At 41.5% G+C, this 27,104-nt stretch overlaps 1 protein-coding gene across 6 annotated transcripts; it reads right to left on the reverse strand.

The window, feature by feature from the left end:
• Positions 1-1,766: 1,766 nt before the first annotated feature.
• Positions 1,767-26,576, reverse strand: LOC100699267 (P2Y purinoceptor 14-like). Of its 6 annotated transcripts, XM_019356672.2 has the most exons (6): positions 14,436-15,166; positions 6,006-6,142; positions 4,371-4,689; positions 3,377-3,485; positions 3,016-3,275; positions 1,767-2,728 (listed from the first exon to the last, which is right to left on the reverse strand). In XM_019356672.2, the coding sequence occupies exons 4-6, from the start codon at positions 3,479-3,481 to the stop codon at positions 2,062-2,064; spliced, it is 1,032 nt and encodes a 343-aa protein (XP_019212217.1). In that variant the 5' UTR covers positions 3,482-3,485; positions 4,371-4,689; positions 6,006-6,142; positions 14,436-15,166; the 3' UTR covers positions 1,767-2,061. The 6 variants fall into 6 exon arrangements, 5 of the variants coding, with proteins under 5 accessions (XP_019212217.1, XP_019212219.1, XP_019212216.1 ...); XM_019356674.2 differs by lacking the exons at positions 3,016-3,275; positions 3,377-3,485; positions 4,371-4,689; positions 6,006-6,142; positions 14,436-15,166 and adding exons at positions 22,227-22,782; positions 22,983-23,242; positions 23,346-23,454; positions 26,482-26,576 and having other exon boundaries at positions 1,767-2,172; XM_019356671.2 differs by lacking the exon at positions 4,371-4,689.
• Positions 26,577-27,104: the final 528 nt, after the last annotated feature.

A 27,104-nucleotide genomic window follows, 5' to 3' on the forward strand; every position in this document is an offset into this window, starting at 1 on the left:
GATACTGTCAAAGGAGGTAACACCTCGAATCTGACAACAAACCTTGAGACGTATAGCGTTTTGTTAAAAGCCGAGAAATGCGCCGTGTTTGATAGCTTGCTGCGAGACCTCACACCAAGCACATCTACTGCAGGTGTGGTGCCTGTTATCGGACCTGGAGTTAGCAACATCCCCCAAGAACCCTAAGAGGAGAGTCCTGGCCCCTAGCCCTGCCAGTGTAGCAGAAATGATGACGGATGATGATGGCAGGAGCAGCAGCCGTTCTCTGAGTAGCTTAATGTTGTTCGTGTGTAATTTACGTTGAGTAGGCTAACCACGTTATTAAATTAATGCACGTAAGCTGAACTAGCAAACACCGTCGTAGTTACATGCGGCTGTCTTCTTGTTTGATGGCAGATATTCCCTTCACCCTGGCCAAAAAGGCTAAAATGACCAAAGAAAAAGTGGAAAACAGCTAAATATGAGAGGTTTTTGGAATTTTTTCATTGTTTAAGCACTGCTTCCAGCCAAGAGTGATACCATATATGCCCTATAGCTGCAGAAAAAGCTAACATTGTTATCTTTTTACAAAAAAAATCAGCTGAACATGGGACGTTTTTGGACAAAGTTTGTGTTCTCTATTCTTTAAGCACCGGTTCGAGCACCGTTTAAGCACAGGCACCGTTTCAAAAGTACCGGTTTGACACCGGTATCGGATAAAACCTAAACGATACCCATCCCTACCCATGAGGCTACATTCTTTAGGGCTATGCCCTTAACACTTCGCCTATTGCCTTCACATTAAATTATTCTTAAAAATATTTCCTCACGCCATTATGAGACTCGTGATTGAGACACAGGCATTAGAGCCTCTTAATGCGTATTTTGTTTAGGTTTCCACAACCGTGGAATTACCTAAAATAGAGCGGGCATAGCCAAACATTTGAAACAGGAAAAGACTGCAGAGTAATCCATTTATTTAAACAAAGTAACTGTATTCTGAATACCACCTTTTTAAACGGTACCTGTAACGGAATACAGTTGCTCATATTTTGGATTTTAAATATTTAACGGCGGTACATGTATTCCATTACTCCCCAACACTGTTTGTAGAACACAACAGATTTTGTCTTGTTTTAAGCTTATTTGTTTTGCAAGGAACTGAACTCTGATTGAAAGCGAACTGCTCCTCTCTCTCTTCAATCCACTGTACAACAATAGTCTCCTGCTTGTCTGTGAAGGTTCTCAGTCATCCAGGTCATCGTAGTCTAAGGAGCTTGGAAAGAAAAGCATCTGGACTTCTTTAAGTTGTTTGAAGACGTTTCACCTCTCATGCAAGAAGCTTCTTCAGTTCTAAGGTGGAGAATCTCAGATTTGGGGAGTATTCCCCCGAGAGGGACAATCGACCCCCTAATGATCCTCTACCTAATCACATGAGCCAAGGTGTGAAAACAGGTGTAGGTCACAATCAGCCAAGGTTTCGGGTGAGCTCATTGTGAAACCTGGCCCCACCCTATCATGTGATGGCAGACAGTTGGTGTCGTAAACCACCGCCTCTGTTCAAAGATGGTCGCTCACAGTGAACATAAATGGCTTCTTTCACTCCTCTTTCAAACCATCTGTCCTCTCTGTCCAAAATGTGAACATTGGCATCCTCGAAAGAGTGACCTTTGTCCTTTAGATGCAGATGGACTGCTGAGTCTTGTCCCGTGGAGGTGGCTCTTCTATGTTGTGCCATGCGCTTGCGAAGTGGCTCTTTGGTCTCTCCAATGTAGAGGTCTGGGCATTCCTCGCTACACTGAGTTTTGTGTTCGGGATGAACCAGTTTCTGTCTGAGTGTGTTGCTGGGTCTAAAGTACACTGGGATGTCTTCTGCTTTCCTTTCCAAAAACTCGTACAGATTCATCCATAATCAAGTTATTTGTTATGGACTTCTCATGGGCCAAGATCAGCAAATTCCTCTTTCTTTAATGTAACAAAAGTAAATAATCTTTACTAAAATTGCTGAGATTATATCAGTATATCAAACGTAGAGAACTGTTGAGTGCAGAGTTGAAAGCTGCTTGATGCCTGCTTCTGTGCTCACAGTGTTGTGTCTGTCTCCTGCAGGGTTAATGCTCCTTGCTGCTCCTTGCTGAGCTCACTCTCTTCAGTTGCTTGTTGGATATTGGTCATAATGGACACCTTTCTCATCTTTGCCCGGAAAGACTTACAGAGGAAAAAGTAAACAACAGGGTCCAGGCAGACATTGAAAACTGCCACCATGGTGGTCACCTCCATTATATAGTTCAAGACTGAGACAACAGAGAAATTGCTCTGCAGAAGACTATAGGGAAGACGAACCAGGTGATAGGGGACAAAACAAACACAGAAGATGCTGACCAGCACTAACATGTTCCTGCGAGACTTCACAAGCTTCTCAGAGCCAGAGGAGGCCAGCTGCCTCTGCTGTGCCTGCAACACCCTGCGGGAGGTGCTGTAGTAGAAGAAGACCATACATATGGAGACCAACAAGAAGATAATGGGAGATAAAGTGTGGATGATTGTGAAGAACAGCCTGACCGATTCGCTAAAGAAGGGATCACAGCAGCTGGGGTTAGAGGTCACTGGGGTCTGGGTGATGAAAAACAGGATGGTGTATGTCACAGCTGGAACCAGGAGAAAAACCCAGGTAATGATGGAAATGACATAGGAAGTTTTTACTGTCTGCAGGATGTGAGTTCCTAAAGGTTGGATGATCTTTAGATACCTGAAGAGAGAAGACAAGGGGGCTGAGTAGATGAATCAGTCACTATTTATTAATTAATGGTTTCAAATCAGCAGAAATCATTAATAAAGTCAAAATTCTTGTCAGTGCTTTAGTCAGTCACTATTCATTAATCAGGCACAGTGGTTTCAGATCCGTAGAAATTAATAAAGTCAAAAGTGATGTCAGTGATTTAGTCAGGCTGTCAAAATTTGTAGTAAAAAACCTTGTCATGAAATGCAGTGTGAAATCAGTAAAAGGTTCCTCTAAGCTTCATCATGAAGTTTTACCTGTTGGCAGCGATGTAGCCCATGAATATGATGCTGGCGTACATGTTGAGGAAGATGGCACAAGCTCCAAAAGTACAGTAGAGCTGCCGAATGATGACAGAGCTGCTTGCATAGTGGGTGATGCGGAGTGGCAAAGAGAGGCAGAGCAGGAAGTCAGCAGCTGTCAGGTTTTTCAGGTAGATCTTCAAGCTGCTCGATGTCCGCTGCTGTGCTCCACAAAAGTGAAACTTCATGATGAAGCCATTGAGGATTAAACCCACCTAAAGAAACACAGAAAGGATGGAGAGGACAGGACTTCAGTACATACACTGAGAACCTTTAACACATTTCTAACAACACAATGTGACTATTTGAAACTTACCAGGAACACTAGCGTGTAGACCAGCATAAAGAAAGGATAGGCTGAAGTGTTAACAGCATCACAGGTCTGGTTGGAAGATGAAGTCACATTTGTTGTGTCAACCATGTTTCTAGAGTTGAAAAATAAATCCAATTTATTGAGATCAAGGAGCAGTCATAGAAATCCACCGCTCAGTCTTAAGTGACCTATTATTCTAACAGTTTATCATTAGTATTGTTTTTTAATTCGTTCTTCTTTTTTTCAGATCTAAATCACCATACTCAGTGTCTCAAGACCAGTGTTGGGCAAGGTACTTTGAAAAAGTAATTACTAGGAAAAGTAACCATTGTGTTACTTTAAACTTTTTTTAACCCTCTGCGGTCCAGGGTTTAATTGGCCGTTTTTGACTACTTTGCCTACTTGCCTTTCTTTTCAGCATGATCTCACATGTCTGAATTTACTTTTTTTTCATTTTGACATACTGCATTAACACAATTGATCTGAAATCAGACAAAAACATAAATTCAGAATCAAAGTCATAGTTTTTACTGTAACAACCAAAATCATATTTAAAAAATCATTTTCGTGGCTTGATGTCAGGAGTGTCGTGTGTGTGGAGGCGAGGAAGAGACGACCCAAACGCAGAACTCATAGTGAAAAATGATGCAGATTTATTGGATCGAGAGAATTAACAAAGCAGGAACGGCAGGACTGACTAACTGACTGAGAGACTGGTTGAACATAGGCAGGAACGACAACAATGACGATATCAATGACGCGACCATGAACTGGTGAGACTGAGGAACTTAAATACACAGGTTGAATGATGACGATGATTGGAAACAGGTGAGTACAGGGCTGAACATAATCTGACTAAAGACACATGCAGTGGAACTAGGGTGGCACAGATAAACACGAGCACGTAGAAAAGAAACTGAACACGAACAAACTTAAATCACTGGGTCAACGACCCTGGAACCCTGACAGTACCCACTCCCCCTTCAAAGGCCGGTACCTGGCAGCCGAAAGAAAGAAAAACCTGAACAGTTCGGGTGGAGGGGGTCGAGGAGTCCAAAACAAAGTAGTTCCTGTGGGCGGCCACGTGGCAAGCGACTGAGGAAACTAAGCAGATCGAGAGGCCCACCACACGGAAGCCAGTGGCGGCGACTGAGCAGGTCCGGAGGCTGGCCACGCCGAAGGCAGTGGTGGCGACTGAGCAGGTCCGGAGGCCGGCCACGCCGAAGGCAGTGGTGGCGTTTGAGCAGGTCCGGAGGCCGGCCAGGCCTGCGACAAGGTCCAGTCAGCAGCCTGGAAGGTGGCTGAGCTATAGGGGACTGGAGAACAGGAGACTGATCTCACAAGTTTTACAAAGAACAGAGTTTGCAGCTATTTGCCTAAAAACGCAGCCACATGCCTGATACCTACAGGCCTTACAGCAGGAGGTGTATCACTCCTTTTTTCACCTGGAGACAGCGTTTACATTGCAGTCTGCCTTTGGAAGCTTTTTGACCTTAACTGTGACATTCAGCAGTTACCTCTTGTTCTGACACAGAACACAAAACCATCGACTACACAACTCACTAATTACACTCTCTAAACACACTAAACGTCACAAATCTCTCACATCTTAAAACTCTCTCTCTTTCGTTCTCTCACAACCATCACTCCTAAAACCTCCCCCTCTTCCTAAACATCCAAATACCATGGTGCCATATCATTTTTATGATTGGTCAACATTGTACATTTTTCCACCAATAGGAAAGGGTGTTTTTTGTTTTCTAAACTTTCGGGGGGTCATCAGCAGAGACTGCTTTCTAGCGCCGTCCTTAGACAGTAAATGTGACAACAGTATTCAGGAAAAAACACAGCGTTTTTTCTTTTTTTTATCATGACTCTGGTTTTACCTGGCCTATCAACACAATTTAAAAATGGGTACATAGCATCTTATTACTATGCTACCTTAAATTAGTCATATGACTGGTTTACCACAACTACTTTATTCTTGCTCAGCAGTGCTCATGCGATTGCTTTCCCCCTGCCCCTCCCCCTATCATAACTTGCACATTAAACAAGTATCAACTGTTTAACTTCCTTCTCTAATCTGATCAATGTTTCTACATTTGTTACGTTCCTTAGTATCTGGCTTTTCTAAAAAAACAATTGAAAAGCCGAAATTGGGTCATCATACGCCTCAGTACATAGATTAAAACTGTCATCTGCAATAGCAACTGGATAAAATTGTTAACAAGGGCCACAGTATGTGTGTCATGTATAAATGCAGAGAAGAAATACCTGTATGCAGATGGAAAATGACCAAATATACATAAATACAAAAATACAACACTTTTAAATATAATGTTGTGTTACTCACAGATTGTTCATAACAAATGCAAAAAATGAGTGTAAGGTTGATTTGCAGGCTAGTTAGCAGCTCTTAGTTAATTAAAAAAAAGTTATAGAGCTGTAGGTTCTGCATCTTGAACCCTGCCAGAAACCAGCTGTGATGCTGCGATAGCTGTATCGAAGGAACATAGTGTTTCTCTTCTAGCGCGTCAGAGCTGGTAAAGTATCTTTTATATATGCATATCTTAAGGTAAACATGAAATCAGTAGAAGAAAAAAGAGAAGGATGAAAAACAAGCAGGACTCACCTATGTTTCTGCAGTTGTCAATGAGTAGGAAAAGCTGCTTGAGCTTTTAGGTGCTCTTTTATCGTATTGCTTTAAATCTGGAAACACCGCGATCACACTTCTACCCTGCACTCTCACTTACTTCCTGTTTGTCTTCACTGCAACAAAAGTGCAACAGATTTAGAAACACACAAAAAACATGTCACTGTCTATAGAGAGGGAGGGAGAGAGAGCAAAGGGGAGAGACAAGAAAACTCCTTATCTGCATTTTAAGACAGTATGTGACACACCGTAATGTGTGGAAGCGTTATTATGTGATTTAACTTTTGTGTATTGTATAAATTTCCAGGTGTATTTTTGTTAAAGAAGGCCCTTAATTTGGTGAGTTTGGTTGGAGAGTCAACATGTTGTGCGATCCCAAGTTGCGCCACAAGGGGGCACCTCCACCCTAGTGAGATGGTTTAGTGCGGGGATGTCGAACTCCAGGCCTCGAGGGCCGGTGTCCTGCAGGTTTTAGATCTCACCCTGTTTCAACACACCTGAATCAAATGATTAGTTCATTACCAGGCCTCTGGAGAACTTCAAGACATGTTGAGGAGGTCATTTAGCCATTTAAATCAGCTGCGTTGGACCAGGGACACATCTAAAACCTGCAGGACACCGGCCCCTGAGGCCTGGAGTTCGACACCTGTGGTTTAGTGTGACGCTACCGCTCGTCTTCAGATCTGGCAGAAGCCAGGGAGGAAAACACACTACCTGTAGTCCACCTGTTTTTTTCAGGTTAGTAAATAATAAGGCAACACATGTGGTCCACATGATTAAGATGCCAAATAAGGGTAAAACCCGACCAACAGTTTGTCTTGGTGGGATCTGTATTTGTTTGTATTTTCTCTTTGAAACGTGTTATGGTTAAGAGAGTAGAGCTAGCTTAGCTCACCGCATGCTGGAGTAGCCTTTGTCTTTGGCTTCTTCTAAATTGAAGGCACTCTCTTGTAACAACAGTACACCACAGCTCCTCTATATTAGTGAGTTCACAGAGACAGTTTGATGTTCTACCACTGTAATTGTCTAAAGTTAGTGTAATAACAACTCTGGTCACTCTGAAATGTTGATGTGGAGATTTCCAATACAAGTTTTTTATCTGGTACAGTACGAATGTTTATTCTATTAAACTATGTGTGGGGAAAAAGAGTGTGATGTGTAACTTTGAGTAACAAACAACAGGTATGACTGTTTAGATTTTTTTTTGTATTATTTTAGTTTACTCAGATTTTAGTAATGTGACACAAAGACATTAAGAAGTTTTTGCAACCTATAGTGAGCACATGAATGTGTATAAATAAAGCTTTAGCAGATGCGGGAGAGGAAAACACACTACCTGTCGTCCATCTCATCATTTACTCTTTTTTTTCAGGACCAGATATAAGCTGTTTGTTGCCCTCTTACTAGGGGTGTGTTACATGTACACTAAGCAGAAGGAATGCAGCTGGAGACTAGATTGTGTCTGCACCCCTTTCCAGGACGAAACAACAAAGATTCATGAATACATCAGGAAGATAGTCACGACTTATTATTTGCTTAGTAAATATCTCAGGCAGCTGAAGCCAGAGAAAAAAGAAGAGCAAGAGGAACCATCATTGAAAACATGGTATTTAGCACCAACAGATAGAAGAAGTGGCTGATATTAGAAATCTGGACCAGTGGATGGACAAAGCTGGGCTGAAAGATGGCACAGTGGCACTAATCATGGCAACACAGCAACTCTAAAAACAAGATCAATAGTGTCATGGACCATGTTGAGTTTCAAGGGTTTTGCTGTATGTTTCCATTCTTCCCATTAGTCCAGGTTCTGCCTGTCTGGGCTAAGTTCCTGTTTGTGGGTGTATATTTGCAAACACTAAATGACTAGATGAAAGACCCATGGCCTCACGATACAGATTCCACACTCAGGTAATTTTGGGGATACAGATGGTGGGCTCCACAATACTGTCTGTAATCTTTTTATTTTTACCAGTCATCATCAGTCATCATATTGTTTACTTGGATTATATTCAGATTTTTTTTTTTTTTGTCTCTGAAGGATAAATGGGTCCATGCCTGCAATGTGCTACAAGATAGAAAAGTAAAGATAGAAAAATGTGAATTTTTGGTCACTGGATGTGTTGCTTTGGCTCTGATCTCGTCTAACTCGAACCCTCAGAAAGTCTCACAGTCTTGTTCTCTAAAACCTAAAGAATTATGTATTATTATGGTACCTGGGATAGTGTGCAGCTCCGATCTGACCCTGATGAGGACGGACGGATGGATAGATAATTCATAAATTAATTGCTAGTTACAGTTAAGGGACTACTCAGTGAACAGAACTCTGGGTCTTTGCAGCCTGACTACAGTGTTGGAAAGATGAGTGGGGCTGTTCCAATTTTCCTAACTTTACCGAGAGCTTTTTTATAGAATAACAAACAGTTTTTCCAGAGCAAACTTTTCTTTTAAATGAGTGCAACATCATTTTCTTTCTATCTTATGAAAATTTATACTTAAACTTATTTATTGTTCCAGTAACCCATCTTAATAGTTCACTACACACATGGATGGTGGTATTTTAATAAAGCTCTGTCTTTAATATCAAATGGTTTCCTACTGTAGCTCCACGGTCTCCTCTCAGATATGGACAGCCTTAACAGTGACAGAAAGCAGCCAGCTGCCCATCTCAATAAGTGGTTCTACACATTGTGTGTATATAAGTCATGTCCAAATTCATGGGCTGCATTCTCCTGAGGACCTGGCCTTCACGGTCTATGTGGGCCGGGTCCTCAAAAGGTCGGGTAGGCTGAAAGTAAAGCCCTGTGAAATTGGACAGTGTAGCCTTCGGATTTGCATCACTGCTGTCTCGGTGGAGTTTAATAAACTCGGCTGTCTGCTCCTTGCTATCTAAAATATAACAGGTCACGCGCTATGAATTCTGGGATAGGTTGGGCAACTAACGACAGACCCGACCCATCCTTCAGATTCAGAGAAACAGAGGACTCATTTGTCGACTGCATTCGGAGGAGTCTACGAATTTGGACAGCCTTTGTTGCATCACTGTGACATAATTGGCCTGCAAATGCATCCCATGAATTTGGACATCCGTACAGCCACAACTCATTAGACTAGGAACCCATTTTACATTGTGGGCCACATAAAGCCCATATTGATTTGAAGTGGGATGAATTCTCCTTTCTGACAATGAAATATGAATATCCATGCAAACTCCACACAGAAAGACCCCAGCCTGATGGTGGAATTGAACTCAGGACCTTCTTGCTGTGCAGCAACAGTGCTAACCACCGTGTCATGAAATATGAATATGAATGTGTCAAATTTACATTCATGTATTCATTGATTGGCCTGCATTTTTTTTTAAGAATATCTTTGTCAATTTACAAGAAATGTCTTATTTTATTTTTTTATACTAGATATTGAAAAACATTTCTTGGTTATTTAATTGTTTTGTACTTCATTATCATGGTGTAGTATGAATGACCTTTAGTAGGAAAAGCTGTAATACATATGAAAATACAATTAAAAATCAAAATTTTGTGCCTTCCTTTACATTTTTTGAAGCTTTCCAGTGGACCAGATTTATGTTTCACACCGTTGCAATAGAGGGATAAGACAACTTTTTAGTGTAACAGAGAATCTGAAAATGAAAACCTACATGCTATCCTGCAATGCCAACTTTAATACTAATAAACTTAAAAAAAACATCTTTATCAACAGGCAAACTGAAAAATACAAACAAACTGGAACAAAAGCAAAGCCATGAAATGAAACCTGGAATTATTGCGTTAGAAAAAACAAAGATATCAGGAAATAACATATGGTAGTTCCAGAAATGATGCTCAGTAGTGACATCAGCTATATCACAGTTTTTCCTCATCTTTCTGGGTGAGTGGCTTCATCGTCCTGGAAACAGGACGTTAGCTGTACAGTAAATAATTGTCTCAAATTAAATGTAAATAAAAAGAAAATTGAGTCATCAAGTCCTGGAGCATAGCACAAAGCGAACATATTAAATGTTAAAATTCAGTAATTGTCCTTTTGAACAATATAATTTCATTTTGAACTAATGACAGTGAACATAATATTTCTGTTTTTAATGCCTGTGTGTGACAGTAATGAGACACGTTGTTGAAGTTTGTAAAATAATAGAGTTACAGTTATAGTTAAAATAATGATATCTGAAACATGACTTCAGCTGCACCACAGTTACTTAAGCATAGAAACCAGTTGGTGATCCCCAGGCAACATCATGTTGCCATGGATAAAAACATGTGCTCTTGCTGGTTGTTCTTTGGCTAATGCTGGTTAAAGTCACTTGTACTGAAGGTGTTTCACCAAAATCCTCCTTGTTTTTTCTTTAGTCACTTTTGTAGATGTTAACTTTTCTAAATCACTCATTATTTAGTCCATGAGGTGTCACCATAAAGTTTAGACTATGATGCAAAATGGAAACTGTCAAGGTCCGATGATCTTCACCGGTCGACCTGCATTGGTGTGGTGTTCTCACTTCCTCTCCCTCTCATTTCCCTCTGTATGTGTTGTTTATGTTTATCAAGGTCACGCGCTCTTGGGAGCGTTCCCGTGCTGGAGGCGTCAAACCTGCCGCTAATCTTCTTGGCCTGACTATTTAACAGAGGAATCGGGCCTCAGTCAGCCCTGGAGTACTAAGTAGTGGAACTTGGAACTGAGAGGAGAGAGGAGGAGAGTTATGAGAGCTGAATCATCCCTGAGGAAAGGGTTTGGAAGTCACTGTGTTTTTGCACATCACTACCATGGACATTGTCCAGAGAAGAGGAGGACACCATGCTAGAGCACTATCTATTGTACACAGACAGTGTTAGGGAGTAACACAGTTACATATTTAAAAGAAAATTTGAGTAACGGTAGTCCATTACAGTTACCTTTTAAAAAGGTGATATTCAGAATACAATTACTTTGTTGAAATAAATGAATTACATACAGTGTTGGGAAGGTCCCTTTATTACGGTTCGCAGCCGAGGACTTTCAGTAACAGTAATAAATCACTCAGAAATAGTACATTCACGTAGTTGTAAAAAGCATGATAATATATTAAGTAATCCAAAGTATTCACAATACGTTACTCTCATTGAGTAACGTAATGGAATACGTTACAAAATACATTTTGGGGCATGTATTCTTTAATCTGTAGTGGAATACATTTTAAAAGTAACCTTCCCAACTCTGTACATACACCTGTTGCTTGTTTTCACCACACTGTAAATAAACCCACTTTTTATGTTCGAGGAGCTCTGCAGTTGGGTCCAATCATTTGCCACATCCTGACAGAATGCTCCAGCGCCAGTAATGGACTCGGTGGACTCCGACCCTGTTAACATGAGTTGTCACTTCAAACTGGCCTTTGAGAACATCATGAGAAGATTCTGCACCAGATCTCTAAAGAACAAAGCGTGCTGTTTCAGCCAGTCACTATGCTGAAAGGTATGCAGCAAGCCCCTTGCACGGCAGGCAAAAATGTTCCACCTCCTTTAACTAAATGTGGCTACCACTCTCTCCACCTCCAACACAAACAGAGCACATGCTGCCTGTTCCAAAGAAGTTTTCTGGTGAATTAGATAAATGTGGTGGCTTTTTAACTCAGTGTGCTTTAGTCTTCTGGCAGCAGACCCAAGCCTGTGCAGCAGACAGACAGAAAGGTGCAAAGATCACACTCATGGTGCAGCTAATGACAGGAAGAGCTTTGAAATGGTCTCAGGCTGTGTTAAGTGCAAACCCACATGTAACCTATAAGGATGTTTCGGACAAATTTTGCTGTGTGGTCGATAAAGGCTCCAACCAAGACTTGGACAGGGAAAAAGGAGTGTGTCTGACTTTTAAGTGGACTTCTGGATTTTGGCTATGGTTGGAAGGAGAAGGCACTCTGGGAGGATTCCTTAACAGCCTCAACGAAGGACTAAAATGTGAGTTAGCCACAAAGGAGTTACCCAAATCTTTGGAAGCTCTGGTAAACATATGCAATAGGTTAAACAATCACATGCGGGAATACGGAAGGAGGCCTTGGGAGTGGCCCAAAGTGGCCCCAACCACTTTGGCTAGCTCCTTCTCATCTGGAGGAGAGGGAGTGGAAGGAGGAAGACCCAATGCAGTTGGGGCGAGAGCCTCCGACTAGAAGAAGAAAAGTCAGAAGGGTGAGTGCTCATGCCCATTGCCACTAAAACATCTGACCCGTCAGTAGCAGTGGGGCTACTGATCACCGACTCTCTCAGAGTAGGCATAATCTTCCCCTCCACATCTCCTCTAGGGGCAGGGTTCTTTTTTGTTTTTTGAAAGAAAGACGAGACCCTTCGTCCCTGCATTGACTTTTGTGGTCTGAACAAGATAACTATTAAAAATAAATAACCTTTGGTGGCATCAGCGTTTGAATTGCTCCAGGGAGCAACAATTGTTACCTAGCTAGATCTCCGAAATGCCTATCACCTTGGTCATGCCCTTCGGTCTCACCAATGCCCTAGCTGTCTTCCAGGCGTTGGTCAATGACGTTCTGCGTAACTCCCTTAAGCACTTTGTCTTCATGTATTTAAATCACATTCCCATCTTCTCTAAAACCTGAGTGGAACATGGTGAGAAATATAAGTTTCACCTTCAGACTTTTCCCTTCCTGGGTTTTATTGTTGAGCAGCGACAACTGAAAGCAGATCCTGCACAACATAAAAGCAGTGATTAAGTGGCATGTACATGAAACTCACATTTCTCACCTCTCCCAAACAGCAGTTTGTGTGGTCACCAGCAGCACAACAAGCATTTGAGCAACTGAAGTGCCTGTTTTCTTCTGCCCCAGTTCTCATCCAGGCAGATTTGACAAAACTATTCATTGTGGAATGGACGCCTTGGACTTGGACGTGGGAGCGATTCTTTCACAAAGAATAGAAGGTAAACTGCACCCCTGTGCCTTTTTCTCATATTGTCTTTCTCGAGCAAAAGGAACTATGACGTTGGTGACCGGGAGTTCCTCGCGATTAAGCTAGCTCTGGAGGAGTGATGCCACTGGTTGGAGGGGAATGAGCACCTGGTTTTGGTCTGGACCGACCATAAGAATCTATCCTACATTCAGACAGCCAAACGCCTCAATGCCAGACAAGCCGGGTGGGCTTTGTTTTTTGCTCGTTTTAATTTGACCATAACTTGCAGAACAGGTTCATGCAATTCTAAGCCAGATGCTCTCTCCCACCAATTCGCACCTGATGAAGAACTGGAGGAGGAGAAGGGCATGACAGAAACAAAGGTATTTTACCTTTAAAGTCAATGTAATTAATATTATTACTAACATATTACAGACCCACACTTTAATAGTTTGATTTGATGTTTGGGTTTTTTACTCTTTTTTTTTTTCTCGGGGTCTTTTTTCATGTTTGTTTGTGAGATTCCTTACTTAAACCTTACTAGACAACGACCTGGACCTCAATATCACCAAGACAAAAGAACTGGTAGTCAGAAGGAGGAAGTCTGAGCTGCAGCCTGTCAGCATCAACGGGGAGTGCGTGGAGAGTTTCTCCAGTTTCAAGTTGTGCACATAGACACAGACCTCCAGTGGAGCTCTAACACCTCTGCGGTTTTAAAAGAAGGCCCAACAGCGTCTCTGTTTTCTGAAAATCCTCAGAAAAATGCACATGTAGAAGGAGCTGCTGACCGTCTTCTACAACTGCTCCAGATGCAGTATGTGCTGACATACTGCATCTGTGTGTGATTCTTCAGCTGCACCATGGCACACAGAAAGGCACTTCAGAGGTTCATTAATATGGCCCCAAAAAATAATTGGACATCCTTTTCCCTCCCTGAAGGACCTGTACAGCACTCAGTGTCTCAAGAGGGCACGCAGCGTCCTACGGGACTGTACACACCAGGTATTTACACACACCATTAGGCAGGAGATTCAGGCTGCTGAGATCGCAGGCAAACAGACTAAAGGACAACTTTTACAACAGGGCAATAGCCTTAATGCAATTGAAACAGCTGAACTGATTGGCTACCTCCCTGGACTTTTTTGGGTTCTGTAACTACAACAACAATAATATTTATTAAAAAAAACAAGATGCAATATAAAAATTAGTGTGCAACAATAACAGTGTGCAATACACATACCCTATTCTTCATTTTATTTAAATTAAGTTCCTATGTCGTGTTGTGTTATATGTAGTGCCAACGCGGGATAGTTTTCTCAATTTATTTGTACTATGGACGACTGTGCAATGACAATAAAGGTTATCTTATCTGTTATCTTAAACTACACGTAAAGTAAAAAAGAGTACTGGTCATCCTGCATAGCAAAGGAAGCCTAATACTAGTTTCAGTAAGAATTTCAAATAATATTTCCAATATCATCTTAATCCCCTAATCCTAGTCACTAAAATAAAAATAAAAACTCTAGCTCACCAACTCAGGGAGTCCACTTCAGGTTTTCTTTATCGCCTCTACAGTTCAGTTTGTCTTTCACGCAAAGTAGTTCCTGTTTTAGCAGCCTTTCGTCAAGACACGAAACATCAAGCCTTTCTCTTCCATGTTTTTTTCTTTTCTTTTTTACCTACTGCTCAATGAGTTCATGCAATCCAATTTAGGAAGCCAAGTGGCTGATCTTCAGATTTCCTGGTGTTTCAATAGCTTGCTCTGCTAATCTGTAAACAAGGAAGGAGGATGAGAGGCGAGTTCAGAGGGCTGCAGGAAGTAGGCTGAACGACCTCACCATACCACCTTAGCTGAGTGTATAAGATGCATTTAGCTTCAGAGCTGATCCTAGTGCTCTCTCTTCAGCTCACATCTGCGCCTGTTTTATGGGTGTGTGTTTAACTTTGGAGGAACAAATCAGTGAGCGGTGGCTGTGTTTAAGTTTCGAGCACTCAGGCAGTCACACACTCACAGGATGCTGTTTTCAAAAGGTAACATATGCATATCTTGTGTTTTGTTTTCATATTATGAACCCAAAAATATTAAAGACAAAATCTGAAAATATTTTAATTGAGCAGCTGGAAAAGGTCTTTGATTAGACGACAGTTAATGAAAAAACAAACAAGAAGGCAGTGAACTTCACATTCATGAGCTCTTCTTGTGCTGACACCAAATGTTTACATAACACTCATAACTTATAAAATACGCATACACTTATAAAATATGACCATAAATCCCCAGCTTCCGACTTCAGCTTGTTTCATATCCCCACTGTGATGTCTCACAGCACAATCACCATTTATACTGGGACTTGAACAAAAAAAGGCATGTTGATGAGTGCTGAAAGCGTCTGGGGGGGGGGGTGCAATTTTCTAAGAGACATCCAGCCAGGTATTAGTGCATGTTTATATTTGAGACCATATGTATACTTTTGAGCCTGCATGCTGTGCAATCATTCCACCTTGTAAACAGAACAGATTACCATGAATCCAGCTCCATGATGAATGTGTGCAACTTTCTCATCATCACTTAACAATTCATGTTGTACACCTGTGTATTTTTATTATTTACTTTAAATGTACAGCACTTCTTGACAGCTTTGTTTTTTTTAAGTGCTGTATAAATAAAGATGATGTTTTAAGTGTTTGAGAAAAATAAAGACTTCTGATGATAAGAATGGTGACTCATGTGGGTTAAACAGGTGACAGACTGCTGAGCTGCTTCAAAACATGCTGAAACCACATAATTTGCATTGTGCACATGTGGGTGACTATGTGGGTTATTAAACATGACAGGTCTGCAGTAAAACAGGTTTTATCAGAAACAGGAAACTGGACAACCACAGAGGTGCTAGTTTCATAAAACAGTTTTGAAAAACTGCATCACTGAAGCAACTTAAAGGAAGCTAATTACATATAAATACAGATAACTGTTTAACCTACCTACATGCTAGAGTGGAGTGGAAAATAGATAAGAAATTAAGCCACATGTATAGTAGAATGTTGCAGCTACTTTTAAAATTTGTGATTTCTTGCCATGGAAACAGTCCAGTATTGGTCTCGTTTGAAAGATTTTTAAAAAAAAAAAATCCAACAACAACCAGAATACTTTGCAAACTCTTAAAACCACAGACCACTGTTATTAACACGGGCCATTTTTTTTCTCTCATAATCCAAATGACACAACTGCCTCCACTATCAGCTCTGCAGCCACCTCACGGAGTCGCTGAGCACCAAGCTGAGCTGCCTCCTCCATCTCAACCACTGCATGCACAGCCTCAAATGCATGTTGTTCAACCTGCTCCAGTGCAGAGAGCAGAAATGCACCGTGGTGCTAAGCCAAGAATACCTGACTTCAGGGAAGGTGAGGATCCTGAAAGTTTCTTTGTACGATTCGAACGCATAGCTAAAACGTGGGGATGGCCACAAGTTGAATGGGCAGCTAGAGTGGTCACGTTATTGACTGGAAAAGCCCTTGAAGTTTATGCTGGCATGGATGAAGAACAGTCTGACTCTTATGATGCCATCAAAGCTGCAGTGTTATCCAAGTTTAATGTAACAGAGGAGACCTACAGATACCGGTTCCGGAGCACCAGTGTACCAGTGGGAGAGAGTGTACGTGAAACCTACAATCGGATAAAGGGACTCTATAAGCAATGGATGCGTCCTGACAGTCGGAGCAAAGAAGAGATTGGTGAAACCATTATTTTGGAACAGTTTCTTTGTGTGCTGCAGCCAGACGTCCGCACATGGGTGAAGGAGAACAACCCAAAGACAGGAGGGGAAGCTGCAGATCTGGCTGAACGTTACCTAGCTGCTCATCGTGAACCTTCTAAGTCAAAGATGACTGTGGGGAGACCAAGGTTTGGGGAGGTAAAACCTCCAGGGGTGACTAGTGTTGAAAGCTTGGAGACTAGGGGTGGTAAGAAGCCTATACATTGCAGTCAAAGGTACAACCTCATTTGCTATTACTGTCAGCAGCCAGGTCATAAAGCTTCTTTATGTCCCCTAAGAAAACCAAAGTCAGTAGAGTTGTGTGTAGTTCCCTCCACAGGTCTTGAGGGTGAACTAACTGGTGATGGTTTAGTGCCACATAAGCATGTGGTAGATGTTTCAATAAATGGCCAAACAGTAAAGGCTCTTGCTGACACTGGTAGCTCACAAACCTTGGTTAAATCTTCTATGTTGAGCAATGTATTACCTGACTTTAACAAACCTGTAAATATTACTTGTGTTCATGGGTGTCAAAAAGATTATCCAACAGCAGATGTCACTATTGAAGTTGAGGGCCAAGCATTTATGTTAACTGTAGGAGTGTTGGATCAGTTAGCATATGATGTCATTCTGGGAGAAGACTTACCAATCTTAGACAGTTTGGTTCACAATAACTCTGAAGCCTATTCCTGTGCTGTTGTCACTCGTTCAATGAAAATGACAGGGTTTTGTAAACTGACTCAGGCGCAGACCAGGAGACCTTTGCAGAAACTGATAGTGCATTTATTTACAGTGGTGTATATATATATATATATAAATAAGGTGCTCGGGGAAGGGGTCCGGGGCTCCAGGGGGTGAAGGGTCCAAAACCACACTCTGCTCTTTCAACCAACAATCCCACTCTTTTCCACTCCAGTCGCTCCTCTCGCTCACTCGGGGGTACAAGGACGGGTCCGGGGGGGGGAATCTACGCACACACACAGAAAATCCAATTAGCACTAGATCACAAGGAAACTCACAGACTAGGCAGAATGCTGAAGCACTAACGCGGGTGACTCAACGTTCCAGCGACGAGTAGTGTAGGTCTGCCATCTTAAAAAGCCCTTCTGATTGTAGTAACCAGCGCCAGGTGTGATGATGAGCACAGGTCTGTGGGCCAGGGGCGGAGCCCACAGTGAGCACCGCTGTGGCCGGGGAAAGAGGGAGAGAGAGCACAAGAACAAAACACATGTTGCCTAACACGGAATCAGCCGGTGAGGCATGGGGACCGTGACAGAAAAGGGGTTTAGAACCACTGCCAGATGTAGATGAAGACTTATTTGAAGGAGGGAGTAAAATCAGGAAAACAAAACGCCGACATAGGCAGGAGAAAAATAAAAACAGTGGTAGGGCAAAACTTGTGGAACCAACCTTACCAATGTCTCCACCTATTGATCTTCAGTGGGAGTTTCCCAATAATTTTAGAGAAAGACAGGAAAATGATCCATCTTTAAAACCTCTCTTTAAGAAAGCATGCAACGTGGATGACGGAAAAGAAAATGCTGTAGGGCTTAAAAGTGTAACTGGAGAACCTTTCATAATAAAGGATAAACTTCTGTATCTAGCAGACATGGAGAAACCCAGAGTTGTTGTACCAAAAGAGTACCGATCAGTAATTCTGCATTTGGGCCACACTGTACCATGGTCAGGACATTTGGGACAGGCAAAGACTTATAATCGTGTTGCTCAACGTTTTTACTGGCCGGGATTGTACACAGATGTGGTTGACTACTGCAAAACATGTCATGAATGTCAGAAAGTGGCTCCCACCAAACTTTCAGACCGAGCCCAGTTGCAAACATTGCCAATAATGGATGTACCTTATGAGAGAATAGCTATGGATATCATAGGTCCTTTACCTAAGAGCAGTAGTGGTCATAAATATGCATTAGTCATTTGTGATTATGCCACAAGATATCCGGATGTTTATCCACTGCGTTCTCTGCAGGTCAAACACATTGTTCGATGCTTAGTAGACCTTTTTTCCAGAGTTGGCATTCCAAAGGAGATCCTGACAGATCAGGGTACCAGTTTTATGTCACAATTGGTAAAGTCTCTTTATGACCAACTTGGTGTAAAAGGTATTCGAACTATTTAATGGTACATTAAATACATTGACATGAGAAAGCTAAATAGTATTTCCTGTTTGGATTCTTATCCAATGCCGCGGATTGATGAGCTACTGGAAAGACTAGGAAAGGCTAGATACATTACAACCTTAGATTTGTGTAAGGGTTGCTGGCAAGTGCCTTTAGAGCCATCCTGTAAAGAATACACAGCCTTCCAAATTCCAGGAATGGGCTTATTTCAGTACACTGTGTTGCCCTTTGGTCTTCATGGGGCACCTGCAACTTTTCAAAGGTTGATGGACATTATCCTTAATGGTTGTTTCAAGTTTGCAGCTGCCTACCTGGATGATGTGGTAATATATAGTCAGTCTTGGGAGGAGCACCTGCAGCATCTAAAGGTTGTGATGGCAAAGATCCAGAAGGCTGGTTTGACTCTGAATGTGAGCAAGTGTGCCTGGGCACAAGAAGAAGTGAAGTATCTAGGATACATTGTTGGCCATGGACAAATAAAGCCACAAGTTGGAAAGGTAAAGGCTATACAAACAATTCCCAGACCTAAAACCAAGAAGCAAGTGAGGTCGTTTCTGGGCTTGGTTGGCTGTTTCGGAGGTTTATTCCCCATTTCTCAACCTTGGCAGCCCCTCTTACAGATCTCATGAGAAAACACTTCTAAAGTGATGTGGAATGACGACTGTGAACATGCCTTCCAATCTTTAAAGAGACAGATTTCTGAAGCACCTGTTTTGCAAAGCCCGGATTTTTCCAAACCATTTGTTGTGCAGGTAGATGCCTCTAATGTTGGACTTGGAGCAGTGCTGGCTCAGGGAGAAGCTGGTGAAGAAAAACCTGTGCTTTTCTTAAGTAAAAAGCTGTTTGACAGGGAAAAAAACTATTCTACAGTAGAAAAAGGACTGGCAATTAAATGGGCAATTGATTCATTGAAATATTATCTCCTTGGAAGAGAATTTATTCTTCAGACAGATCACAGACCCCTGGTGTGGATGCACTCCAAACAGCATCAAAATGCGAGGATACTGCGCTGGTGCCTAGCCCTCCAGCCATACAAGTTCACCATCCAGCATCGTTCGGGTAAGAAGAATCTCATTGCTGACTGTCTTTCCCGTTTGCTGGATATGTGTTGACCAGAATGGGGGGGTAGTGACTAATGTTGGCAAGCATTCATGTAATAAAGTGTTTTGCAGGTTACCTCTGTGATGGCCATCTTGTTTTTCCAGTAAAGAGGAGGCCTGCCTCAATGGTAGCTCTTTTATAGGCCAGTCTGAATTGAGAAGGCGTGGTCTTTAGAGTATTTAAAGGGAGCAGGAAATGGATTGGGGGCCATTTTGAGAAGTTGCTGTCTGTATGTGCATGATATTGGCATGAGATAATAAAGCAATTACTTCAGTTAAGACAGTGTGAAGTCTAATGTTTCCCTCACCGCGCCTCCCGGCGTAACACAGCTACTTTCTTGCCTGAGAAATGTTAAGTTTATTTTGTGACCCAGAAAGATTAATAAGACTAATTTTAAAACTTAGTAGCGGCCGCCATTGTTGAAAACTGAAATTGGCTGGGCTGTGCTATGAATTCTCGGATATGGTGGGCCACAAAGGACACACCCGACCCATCCTTCAAATTTGGGAAAATGGAGGACACATTTGTCGGCCGCATTTGAAGGAGTCAACGAATTGGGACAGCCTTCCCATATGGAAAAGATATATATATAAATCTTATAAAGTTTGTATCTGTCTTGTGTGAAACTTGTATGAAAAGCATACAAGAGTGAAAACAGATATAAGATCCCTTGAAAAATTATATAATGAAACTTGTATGTTTTGGATACTTAGTAAAACAATATATGAAAGTAATGAGAAAGTGGCCACTTTCATGAGTAAATCATATAAGTTTTTACTATTTCCTTTCCATATGGGTTCGTCGCCTGGCTGTGACGTAATCAGCCTTCAAATGCGGCCTCCGGAGGATGCAGTCAACGTTTTGGCACACAGCTATACACATCAGAAATGGACCTTCTAAGTAAAACAGGAAATACACGACAGACACAGAGATTGGACACTGAGATTGGACTGGACACTGAACTTAACAGACAGACCCACGAGCGGAAACTATGACAACAAATGGCAAATCTTAATGAAAGACATAACCAGAACAAAAAAAAGAACAGATATATTTTAAGGAAACAAAAAACACTGAGTCATCAGAAATCCCAGAAAATTGATTCTTTTCATCTGGTCGTTTCTGAGAGAAACTAAAGAAGCCACAAAACATTTCTCCCACTGAAAATCCAACATCCAGATAAGGAAAATCTTTCTGGGATCAACCCCAAATACCCGTTTTGTCTTTATGTAAAAGGTTTTCTACACCTCAGAGCTGTAGTTATTCTACAATCCTGACAGATGTCCTTTCTATTGTCAAAATGAAAGTGTGAACTCCACTGATTTTAGAAAGATTACTACAGCATATTCAGCAGTCCCTTTTAACTCTTCTTCAGTGTTTGATGTTCAGTGTTCCTCTCAGCATTAAAACAGAAAGAAGACGTGCTTATAAAAACTGCTGATAAGATTCAGAAAAGAAACCAAAACGAGTTCACTGGTGTTAAGATGCTGTTTTATTTGACACAGTACTCGTTTTTTCATTAAGCCTCATTCTGAGGCAGGTTTTCTTACAGATTTAAGCTTCATACATACATCAAATTCACAGGAATTTGGCAACCTGAGACAGAAAGTGAATGACATTCTACGACTTTAAAGGACTACAACAAAAATACACTCTGGCAAAATCAAGTGAACGGGATAAACGTTTTTCTGGGCCCAGGTAAGAGATTGAAGCAACTACCAATGATAACATGGGAAACCATTGATTGATATATAACCTGATAATAAATACATTAAAGCGTTACCCAGGCAACCATAGCCTGGAATGTCCACAAGTGACTAACAACCATTTTCAGAGCCATGTGCGAAGAGGGGAATTACTTCCAGTGTGTGCATGGCTTTAAACCCCACTTCATAACTGTCATCATACCATCACACTCTCCCCAAAGGAGTGATCTCTTTCCTCTGTAAGTGTTCATAAGATGCCAAGTGTTATATCCATGTGAACCCAGACTGGTTCAATTTATTCATGCTAAATCAGCCACTGTGCTAATAGCTGAAAGCAACATAAATGCTGATTCTGTCTTTATGTTTGTGTTAAGCACCGTATTGATTCATGAGCTCAGCAGAGAGTCATATAGCTGACAAGGATTAGGGATCCATGACACTGGTTTCACTGGTGTAATCTGACTCTTAGACCAAATGCAAATCTCTGTATTTCATAAAATGTTGAGCTTTTCCTTATAACTCACTGGGTTACTTCATTGCTGGAAGACTGTCCAGTGGCTCTTTGGTACTCTCACTCTCCTCAGTTGGTTGTTGGTTGTTGGTTGTCCTGGACACCTTTCTCACCTTTGCCCGGAAAGACTTACAGAGGAAAAAGTAAACAACAGGGTCCAGGCAGACATTGAAAACTGCCACCATGGTGGTCACCTCCATTATATAGTTCAGGACGGAGCCTACAGAGTCATTGCTCCACAGAAGACTATAGGGAAGACGAGCCAGGTGATAGGGGACAAAGCAAATACAGAAGATGCTGACCAGCACCAACATGTTCCTGCGAGGCTTGACAAGCTTCTCAGAACCAGAGGAGGCCAGCTGCCTCTGCTGTGCCTGCAACACCCTGCGGGAGGTGCTGTAGTAGAAGCAGACCAGGGATATGAAGACCACGAGGAAGATGATGGGAGACAAAGCGTGGATGATTGTGAAGAACAGCTTGATCGATTCACTAAAGAAGGGATCACAGCAGCTGGGGTTAGAGGTCACAGGTTTCTGGGTGATGAAAAACAGGATGGTGTATGTCACAGTCGGAACCAGGAGAAAAACCCAGGTAATGATGGAAATGATGTAGGCAGTTTTTACTGTCTGCAGGATGTGAGTTCCTAAAGGTCGGACGATCTTTAGATACCTGAAGAGAGAAGACAAGGGGGCTGAGTAGATGAATCAGTCACTATTTATTAATTAATGGTTTCAAATCAGCAGAAATCATTAATAAAGTCAAAATTCTTGTCAGTGCTTTAGTCAGGCTGTCAGGCGTAAACAGCATTACCATGAAATGCAGTGTGAAATCAGTAAAAGGTTCCTCTGAGCTTCATCATGAAGTTTTACCTGTTGGCAGCGATGTAGCCCATGAATATGATGCTGGCGTACATGTTGAGGAAGATGGCACAAGCTCCAAAAGTACAGTAGAGCTGCCGAATAATGACAGAGCTGCTTGCATAGTGGATGATGCGGAGTGGCAGAAAGAGGCAGAGCAGGAAGTCAGCAGCTGTCAGGTTTTTCAGGTAGATCTTCAAGCTGCTCGATGTCCGCTGCTGTGCTCCACAAAAGTGAAACTTCATGATGAAGCCATTGAGGCCTAAACCCACCTAAAGAAACACAGAAAGGATGGCGAGGACAGGACTTCAGTACATACACTGAGAACCTTTAACACATTTTTAATAGGGCACAATCTGATGATTTGAAACTTACCAGGGACACAAGACTGTAGACCAGCATAAAGAAAGGATAGGCTGAAGTGTTAACAGCATCACAGGTCTGGTTGGAAGATGAAGTCACATTTGTTGTGTCAACCATGTTTCTGGAGTTGAAAAATAAATCCAATTTATTGAGATCAAGGAGCAGTCATAGAAATCCACCGCTCAGTCTTAACTGACCTATTATTCTAACACTTTATTATTAGCATTGTGTTTTAATTCATGTCTAATATCATTATGCTTATTTCCAGATCTGAATCACATCACTTACTGTGTTAATGACATGTTCCATCTTGTTTAGTGATATATTGCATAGGAACTATATTTCGTCTAAACATCTCAGAACCATGCTGTCTTACTACGTAGTCATTGTTTAACTTGGTCCCCAGTCACGATGACAAATCATTCAGAATATGATCAGAATAACTTTAACTTGCACATTAACCAGGTATCTACTTAAGCAGTGCCTTCTTTAATCCGATCAAGGTTCATGCTTTTGTTACTTTGAGGCTTTATTATTGTATTTCCCCATTATTGAGCTTTTCGAATACCAACTTGAAAAGCTGATCAGCTGATCGAAAATTGAATGCCCATACATCTCAGTACACAGATGAAAGCTGTCAGCTAAACTAACATTTAACCAGGTGAAATCCTTAACTTAACTTGCTTGTAACATCAGATTGTTGCGCAGTATGTTGGTGGTATATAAATGCATACATAAGCAGACGACACTGTCAAATATTTTCTCGTGTTTCGCTCGTCTGGTATTCCTGCCAATTTCTTTCGGTGCACCACTAATGCACTGAGCCACGTGCCTGGTTAACTTAGCCACTATGATATCAGGAGCTTCCATGTTAATCTTCAGTAGTTAAGTGGGACTGGTCCTTTCTCATTGACTAGCAGCTGGGGTTTTTTGTGCTGCTAGACACTAATGGAGTAGAGTCAGTTTCTTCAGCCAGTAGGCGTGAATCATGTCAGGGCCTCTTGATGCCCAACTTTCAGCTCATACTGGAGATCCTTTCTGAGCATTGCCATCATGGGTTGCGTCCTTCTCCCTTATGCTCTTCCACTATTGCTCTGTCTCCAGCTTTAGTGGCGCTGTTCTCATTTTGTTCCCCTACCACTCAGAGTACACCTCAGATGGCTCCGTAGAGTAGTGCTGGTTTAATATCCCTAGTATACCTCTTCAAGTGGTTGGCCAAGGTTGTCAGTCATTTTTGCTCTCCAAGCTGAGTATATGATAATAATAATTCCCCACTTGCCCCTGCGGGTGGTCTATCCTTCAAGCTTGGGTCCTCTGGTAGACAGATCCTTTCTTATTTAATGGTTTTTATTCATTTTCATGACTATTCACATTGTAAATTTTCCCTGAAGGCATCAAAACTATGAATGAACACATCTGAAATTAACAACAACCTGTGGTATAAGTCTGAACAGCCATTCATTCACTTCCGCTTATCCTTTTTCTGGGTCGTGTGCTGGAGCCTATCCCAGCTGTCATAGGGCGAGAGGCGGGGTACACCCTGGACAGGTCGCCAGTCTGTCGCAAGGCTAACACACTGAGACAGACAACCATTTCTGCTCACATTCACTCTCGCATTCACACCTATGGGCAATTTGGATTAATCAATTAACCTATCCCCACAGACTGCCTGTCTTTGGACGGTAGGAGGAAGCCGGAGCACCCGGAGAGAACCCACGCAAACACGGGGAGAACATGCAAAGTGACAAGTTTGACAAGCCTGACAAGGAATGTGAAGTGAAGACCATGTCAGTTGTCTACATCATGAATCTCACTGAGAGAAGGTCAAAGGTTTGCAGGACTCTGATTTCTGTAATTGATTTGATTCCGATTCGAATTCATTTCAATTCAAATTAGGGAAATTTTGCCTCAAACAGTAAGAAATATTATAATTCTGATCATTTATCAGTACTGGCACTTGTGAGACTTCATCAGAGGTGTAAACATCACAGCAGATGCCTTTGTGTCTGCGGAAGTGAAGCTAAAACACAGAAAAACATGAAGGAAATTTTCCTGGCCTGGCTTTTTATAGCAAACACCTTAAAAATATTCTGGAGTAGAACAAAAACTGAGGAAAACATATGAACATTAAGTGATGTTGCTGAACTGAAGCAGAGAAAAGTTACAGAGGTGTGATTAGAGACACAGCTAAGGGTTTTTGCAATTTGGTATCATTTTAAAAAGTTTAGATTTCTTAGATATAGATATGGGAAACTGGTCGTGAAGTACACTGAGAGAGAGAGAGAGAGAGAGAGCTGTGCAGGAAGTGTGATTTTTATGGTAAGAGGGAAAGTAAGAGGGGACTGTTCATGCTGTAAATGTAAATGTTATGTAAATGTTTATCAAATGTGGCGCGTAGTTTTGATCTTCTTCTTCTGCTGTTTCAGTGAATTTTGGTTGGAGAGTGACAAAATCTGCAGCATCTGAACCTGTAAGATGTTGGCTTTAAGCCCCAACGGCATGTCTGGATACGTGCCGTCAGGTGAACTTTGTGTTTACGTCTTTATTTGGAATCTGTTTACCTGCTGTCATTTGCTGTTTTAGCTGTTTGATGGTTGTTCAAATTAAAGCTTTAACCTGAGATTCTGGTGTTTCTGGCAAAACACATTTATATTTTGATATTCAAGCTAAAATCGATAATTGAAACCCACACTGTCAACAAAGCAAAGGGTGGCAACTTTCAAGACTCTAAAATATAAAACGTGTTTTGAGTTGATTCGCACTTTTTTGTTTACTACATAATTCCATTAAAAACAATTTCCAGGACAAAAGATGAAAAAACATTAAATGAGAAGGTGTGTCCAAACATTTGAATGGTAGTGAACAATGATCAACACATACAAGAATATGCTATTAGCAGATTGTTCATAACGAAGCCATAAAAGAGTGTGAGGTTGATTATTATAATTTGGTACCAGTACACCCTAAATCTTAGTCTATAACAACAACAACAACCAATTTGTAATAACATCAATAGATCTGCACCCTGAACACTGGCAGGAGCCAACTGTGGTGCTGAGGCAGCTGTGTGTTTATATTCCCCAGAAGCTGCTACAAAGCATGAAATTAGAACTTAAGCACAAAGGTTTTGAGCGTGAACAAGACTCACCTGTGTTTCTGCCGTTTTCAGCGAGCAGGAAAAGCTGCTTGATTCGCTGAGTCCTCTGAGTTTAATGATATTGTTGCAAATCAGGAAACACAGAGAGACCACACTACTAACCTCATACTTATTTCCTCTATTTTATGCTAAACTGACTACAAATTTCCAAACCAGGAACATATATGCTTTCTCATCATTTATGATGCACAGGCTGCCTGTATATTGTATTCTTCAAATGTCAGGACTTTTTTCTCAGATGGTCTTATGACACTGTCACTTTTTGACAAGACTTCACAGGCTTTCCACCTTTATAATTCAGTTTGATTTGAGTTTTTTTCCCTCAAAGTCTGACTTTGCTCTTAAACAACCACAACATGCGTCATTTACTTATCTGTACTGCACATTATTTCCCTACACTGAGGGGAAATTTTGTTTTGAAGGCACTTTTTAGTGCCCTTTGACGTTATCTCAGATCTCTCTCTAATGTCGACTTGCTCATCAAAACAATCAACACCAGCTTCACCATCCAGCTATAGGTTGGTTTTCATATCCCTGTTCTTCTTCTACTACAGCACCTCCTGCAGGAGGTGAGGCCTTTTGAGTCAAATGATATCAGTGAAACAAAGAGCTTT

This window comes from Oreochromis niloticus, linkage group LG3 (assembly GCF_001858045.2).
Source record: "Oreochromis niloticus isolate F11D_XX linkage group LG3, O_niloticus_UMD_NMBU, whole genome shotgun sequence".
NCBI classification, from domain to species: domain Eukaryota; kingdom Metazoa; phylum Chordata; class Actinopteri; order Cichliformes; family Cichlidae; genus Oreochromis; species Oreochromis niloticus.